The following is a 7,084-nucleotide window of genomic DNA, read 5'->3' on the forward strand; positions in this document are numbered from 1 at the left end:
AGTAGAGTGTGTTAAGTTATTACAAATATTGGTTCACAATGGTAGACTATTACAAAATGCTGGCCGTGACCAGAACCACCACCGATGCGGAAATCAAAAAGGCACACAAAAACTAGCGCTACGATGGCACCCAGATGAAAATCCAGAAGAATCGTATCGACGGTTTAAGGAGATCTCCGAAGCATATTAAGTGCTATCAGATGAGAAAAATCGTCGCATCTATGACCAGTACGACAAGGAGGGTCTGATGACCAACAGTTCCGAGCGGCACCACCATAACACACGACACCGGCGACACATTTATATCCACAATATACTGATGACTTATCCTTCCGAAAAAGTAAATAAAAATCTACTCTATCTAAGCAACAAACGTTTTGACTATGCAGTTTATCATTCGCTGCCTAATTATTCTCTGCCAATTTGAACAAGACAACAATTGCAGATAGCTTTATTGCGGTGCCAAAATGATGTCAACTCGGGATGGAATATAACAAATAATTTCTCCTCCCCAATATTCTTCCGGAATGTACAATCCTCTACATTCTTATCAATCCTTCAAACTCCTTATCGTCAGTACTGAGCACTGTTTTGCACTTGCCGGCTACATCAACGACAATGCGATAATCGGTGAAACTTTTGGTTAAACTTAACTTGAACACAAATAATAATGTGTTGAACTTGTTACCTATAAAGTTCAGGTAAACTTCATCTAAAAAATGAGTTATCAATCGGGTCATCTTGTTAGGACTTATCCCATGATCGAACAAATAACTGTGTACAAATCCTTATACATCATCCAGAAAGCAATCGGTTTATAAACCAAAGCTTGATCTTGTGATTCAGCATATGCCAACGGGGTTTCCATCCAGCGTCGATTGGTCAGTGTATGAACCAGGTTCCCAATGTTCCAATCCTTATCCTTCTTGAGTTGATTTTCTTCAAAGAGCATCGAAAGTATTCACTCAAGTGGAATCAAAATTTTGCAAGTCCATATAAACAAACTCTGAACTGTCAGAAAAGTTAGGTTATACACTTTCGTGTAGTGTTCTATGTTTTTGACAGGTATATGAATGAATTATTTTAGCATCAGTGATGCCAGATCTATTTAAACAATATCTTGCAGTAAAAATATAAAAGTCTGCAGATTTCCGCAAAAATCTTCAATAAATTTGACATAGAAATGTAGTGTGTTGATATTTTCAATGATCAGAAACGTTGAAGGATGGCTAAAATTAGCTGGCATAGGCTTTTTTCTGCTAAATATTCGTAATCTGCAAAAGATCTGCAGCGAAACTGCAAAATCCGCAGATTTACTAATATATATGCAGATCTGGCATCGTTTTAGTATTCCCCACAGGAAATTCATCCAAATGGTGTAAAAATACGGGGAAACAAGGCAAGATAGGTATTCAGAATATGGGGTTAAATGAGCAGCTCGCACAATTTTTGATTTTTTCAATAGTTAGAGGTACCAAATCATCGCGGCAATATGCAGTAACGCATCGGGGATAAAAAAGGAAGCATCCTAGCATATAAAATTTTTTGACGAGAAAGGTCTATTGTTTACATCAGACACTCCCCTTAATTCATTGTGTACGTATTTCACTACCTTTATAATCCTTTTGGAATCAGTTACAATAATCCTTTATAATCATTTTATAATATGTGTATTGCTAGTTAGGACTTTTATATCAGCCGGGCCCTTTTATAATTTGTTATAAAATCATTATCAAAATTCTTCATAATCCATTGTTGCGTTATGTTTATGCACATGGTCAGATAGATAGTTTTTAACTGGGACGTGACGTGTGGATACGAAAAAACCTAATGTCAATTGCCGCCAGGGGGAGCTGTCAAATGCAGCCAAAGGGAACCGTCAAATGCAGTGAGGGGGAACTGTCAAATGTAGCCAGTCCATTTAAAATATGTGAGGAAGAAAGAGTGGCTATGCAAGACAAGAGATCAAATGAACAGAAAAAATGAAAAAGAAAACATCTATCCACAGGTTTTGTCCCAGGATTTTAATAGAGAACATGAAAATTCGATTTGTTTGCATTTGGCAGTAGGCCTTTTTCAAATGTTTGGCTAGAAATTCCTTACTTCTTCAATGAACCAAAAATCAAAATTACAGCTGAGCGACCTTGTTTGGAAAGTGTTAACATTTGGCAGCGAACCAAACCAAAATTCTCATACTATGATCGAATCAACAAAAATTCCAAGACTATGTAAACAATCTCTCTGAACTGTCAAAAAAGTGAGGTTAAACATTATCATGCAATGTTCTCCACCGAGAGGTTCACTTTAGTTTGTTTACATAATCAATGAACTTTGTACCGCGACTCACCACTTCATTTGCCGCGTTGCCAGGAACTCAAGCAAAAATATACAAAACAGTGTTGCCCAAACACACATTTTGAGTCCCACCATTATTGCAAAGGTGAAAAAAATACTCAACATTCTTGCATTTTTCAAATTTAAAAAAATCATTAAAAAATCACGATAGCTCCAAATAGTCTCATTTCAACGGCAATATTCTTAAAAATGTGTAGTCTTTTGAATAAAAATAAGAAAAAAGGGGGTTAGGTCGGACGAGAAAGGTCTATTGCGCAATATTAGCAAGATTAGCATAGAAATCAATTAGCACAGGATTTCACCGCATGCATAGGAAGCACCTCACCTGGAATGTAACCCATCAATTGAGTTCTTGTCGCCCGGTCTCACGAACACTTCTACAGCTTCCTGGTTGAAAAGAATCCCATTTGCTTTTGCCGTCTTTGTTTATTATTTTCCAACAGCTAGTGATGTAGTATTTGTGTCATACCACGTGTACGTACATGAGCCGTAGAAAAGTCTATAAGCATAAACTCAAGACGAGAGCCGGGTGTAGAAAGTACTTCATTGACAAGTATAATAAGGTGCTGCAATATTCACATTGGCTCTGTCTGCAGGTCAGTCAGAAGCACAATCACTCGTATTTACCGTTGTAGTTATAAACGTGATTATGGCGAACCTGCTAAACATTTATTAATTAGCCGGATCATCAGAAGGGAACTTGAATCCTTTGAACTCGCTGTATTAACCGAAGCTATACTGTAGATTTTATTTTTAATTTTGTAAGCAAACTAAAATTGCAAAATCAATAGCATAAAATAGCGTTGCCAGTTTTAATATATTTCGGTAACTATTAGTTGTCAAGGCGAAACAAAGCAATTGGGTAACGTAATTTGTTTGTTTCGAAAACTAAGGAATGTTTACCCTTTTGTATGGGACCTTGGCGTATTTAATTTGTATTTGTTTATAGTCAATCTAGAGTTTTAAATTAGTGCCTATAGTTACTTGGGCTAGCAGCGAATCACGACTGTACATTCCTAGAGTGATCTGCCCCTAGAAAGTGTCACTTCCACATCTTTGAGTTCAAGCAATGAAAATAAAATGCTTTTCTCGGGTAACTAAGGATTAGATAAATTCCGGATCAACTGGTATTGACCTATCCGAGCCCATCACCGTTCACAGCTGTCTACGAAAAAGTAAACTTTTGTATAATGATCAGCGACGATTTCTGTATTGCGAATCTTTTCTAAAATCCACATCGTGACATATCATCCATGCGCCGCCAAGCCGTGCGCCGAATCACGCGCCTATTCACTTTGCATTAGTGCAAACGAAAAAACGATTTGACGTTTATTTTTGTTTCGTTCGTATTCATGTCGATCATGAACCGACCAAACGGCCGAAGACGCAATGATGTCGAATCGAGAAAAATAGCTTTGAAAATTCACTTCAGAAGCTTAAATCGTATTTTAACAGTAATTGCATACTGCGCTTTCAAATGTATTGAAACACTACAAAACAATACTAGTCTTCGGAAGCATTACTAAAATATTTTATATAATAACGTTTTCGTTGATAAAATTGAAAAAAATATATTTCGCCGAGTGTTGTTATGAAATGTTAATTAGGCCATTTTTGATTCGCCCTCTTATTTTGACCGCTCACAATTTCGCCCTGCAGTTTCGCCAGAAAACAAAAATCAAATGTGGGTTTCGCCGTGCTCGCCGTAGGGGAAAATTTGTTATTCCCCCGGGCGTATCAAGCAATTGGTTTTTGTTTAGGGCGACTCTGTTTACGGGCTTTGTAAACAATATTGCTGTCAATTTCACCCGTACACACTACCTTAGAAATGCAGAGGCGTAATCCGCCTGGCGGCTTGTTTACAGTTGAAAGTCGTATCCTCCGTTTTGTTTTTTATTGATTTTCATGAAGTGTGAAACATTTATTAATGAGTTTTTATATTTATTATGAAGTATTTTTACTCCTCTTTAAGATATTACTCAAATCTCCGTTTGTGTACATTTGTTATATAGGCCCATTTGTCGGTTCACGATCGATGTGTGAAACATATAGCAACAACCCGGTCAGCGTAGCAAGCAGAAAATTAGCAAAAGTTGAGCAAAGCGAAATTGATGTTGGCAGAGTTTCTGCGAGCATTTTGCGCGATTTGTGCGAGAATTCTGGCAACGAATTCGCTCAAATGCAACAACCGTTTCTGACAGAAGCGGTTAAACCAATCGATGCTGCTCACTTTTATCCAGAATCGAGCCAGAAATGTACGGCCAAGATCTCTGCACGCTTCCTGCCACATCTTTGTCAGATGTTTTGCTCGATTCGTGCTAAGTTCTACCAGGTAGGAATTGCCAGGATCTTTGCATAGTTTATGTCCGAGTTATGCCAGGGTTTGGTTCTGTTCCTGTCAAAATTTGCCAGAAACGCGAACGAAACCGAGTTCACCCTAGCTCAACTAACCCGACAGGATACGCGCAGAAATCTGACAGAGCTGTCAAACCAAGACTTACAGAAATCTAGCTGACCAGCAAATAAAGACTGCATTTGCATTGATATCTATCGACCATTATTTCGTATGACCAATATGCCAAACGATCAATAAATGATTGATTAATGATATTTCGAATGGAAGTTAGCTATTGCAATCGAATTTGTGTTTTGTGACGGAAATATCCAAGTATTACGTTAGTTATCGTCGGCCCCAAATTCTAACCACTCCAATAAATTTACCCAAAACTTCCTTATTCCAACTCGCCGTGCTGATTTTACGGCTGTCAAAACGTAAATAACCGCTTGCGATTTCGGTCTGCAAAAAAATTTGTTTCGTCGGCAGTAGTGAAAAATTTGCATAATTTTGTATTTGATCATAAGCTTGTTGTTTGGATTTGGCTGCTAAATCAACGATGTCCGACATTGATGATGATTTCATGTGCGAAGATGAGGAGGATTATGGCCTGGTAAGTGAACGAAAATAAGTTTTTCTTGTTGCGGTTCTAATGGGCCCTTAGGAGCACCACAGGCATTGGGTGTTAGGTTATGAACCTTTGTGATTATTTACATTTTTTGGTGTTACCACACTACAGGAATATTCTGAGGACAGTAATTCGGAACCGGATGTGGACTTGGAGAATCAGTACTACAACAGTAAAGCATTGAAAGAGGAAGCCCCTTTGGAAGCGCTGAAATCCTTTCAGAAAGTTCTTGACTTGGAGAATGGAGAGAAGGGAGAATGGGGGTTTAAGGCCCTTAAACAGATGATCAAAATTAACTTTAAACTGGTAAGGTTCTGCCTGTTCAAGATTGTATAAGAACAGCAGTTTAGTGTTGTATCCATTGCAGCAAAACTACCAGGAAATGATGACCCGGTATAAGCAATTGCTGACCTACATCAAAAGTGCAGTAACCAGGAACCATTCAGAGAAGTCGATCAACTCTATTTTGGACTACATCTCTACTTCAAAGAATGTAGGTTTCTATTGCTTAAATTTTGTGTACCACAAGTTTTATAAACATTTCTCGCAGATGGAACTGCTTCAAAATTTCTACGAAACCACTCTCGAAGCCCTGAAGGATGCCAAAAACGATCGCCTTTGGTTCAAGACCAACACCAAGCTGGGAAAGTTGTACTTTGACCGGAATGATTTTGGCAAGCTTCAGAAAATTTTGAAACAACTGCATCAATCCTGTCAGACTGATGATGGCGAGGATGATCTTAAAAAAGGCACTCAGTTGTTAGAAATCTATGCGCTGGAAATTCAGATGTATACTGTACAAAAGAACAACAAAAAATTGAAAGCCTTGTATGAGCAATCACTGCACATTAAGTCCGCAATCCCTCATCCGCTGATTATGGGCGTGATCCGAGAGTGCGGTGGTAAGATGCATCTCCGAGAAGGAGAATTTGAGAAAGCTCATACGGACTTTTTCGAGGCATTCAAAAATTACGACGAATCTGGTTCGTCGAGGCGCACAACTTGCTTAAAGTATCTGGTTTTAGCCAACATGCTCATGAAATCGGGCATTAATCCGTTCGATTCGCAGGAAGCGAAACCGTACAAGAACGATCCGGAAATTCTGGCAATGACAAATTTGGTAGTAAGTTATCAGAACAATGACATCATGGAGTTTGAGTCAATTCTGCGGAACAATCGAAACAATATTATGGCAGACCCATTCATTCGAGAACATATTGAAGATTTGCTGCGAAACATTCGTACCCAGGTACTGATCAAGTTGATTCGCCCGTATACCAAGATTACGATTCCTTTTATTTCGAACGAACTGAATATCGAACCAGTTGAAGTGGAAAGCTTGCTGGTGTCCTGCATCCTGGATAGGTAAGTCAAACGGATCTGCCTCATGTATTGTAGGTAATAATTTATCACATCGTTTCCAATTCCAGCACCATCCAGGGTCGCATCGATCAGGTCAATCAGGTGCTGGAACTGAACAAGGAGGCACGCTGCGGGGCTCGAGACAGTGCTATCGAAAAGTGGTCCAACCAGATCAACTCGGTACAAACTGCCATCATCAACAAGATGGCGTAAAGCATGTCGCAATAATGTCGATTCCTCAGACAGTATGTGGGATAGGTACCATTTCGATTTGAAAGCGCTAATGTTAGCTGATTTGTTCAGGATGTAGTTTCGTCACGGGATAAGACTATGTGGAGCAATGCGTCGGAAAAAAGAAAACGAAAGAAAAAACAGCCGCTTGTTATTATCTATTATGTATAAAT

The 7,084-nt window shown here is 38.8% G+C and overlaps 1 protein-coding gene across 2 annotated transcripts; it reads left to right on the forward strand.

The window, feature by feature from the left end:
* Nucleotides 1-5,124: 5,124 nt before the first annotated feature.
* On the forward strand, nucleotides 5,125-7,083 carry LOC131683401 (COP9 signalosome complex subunit 2). Of its 2 annotated transcripts, XM_058965346.1 has the most exons (5): nucleotides 5,125-5,303; nucleotides 5,430-5,624; nucleotides 5,686-5,811; nucleotides 5,869-6,683; nucleotides 6,749-7,083. In XM_058965346.1, exons 1-5 carry the CDS (start codon nucleotides 5,250-5,252, stop codon nucleotides 6,891-6,893), a joined length of 1,335 nt encoding a protein of 444 aa, XP_058821329.1. In that variant the 5' UTR covers nucleotides 5,125-5,249; the 3' UTR covers nucleotides 6,894-7,083. The 2 variants fall into 2 exon arrangements, with proteins under 2 accessions (XP_058821329.1, XP_058821328.1); XM_058965345.1 differs by having other exon boundaries at nucleotides 5,686-6,683.
* Nucleotide 7,084: the final 1 nt, after the last annotated feature.

Source organism: Topomyia yanbarensis, chromosome 2 (assembly GCF_030247195.1).
Source record: "Topomyia yanbarensis strain Yona2022 chromosome 2, ASM3024719v1, whole genome shotgun sequence".
Taxonomy (NCBI): domain Eukaryota; kingdom Metazoa; phylum Arthropoda; class Insecta; order Diptera; family Culicidae; genus Topomyia; species Topomyia yanbarensis.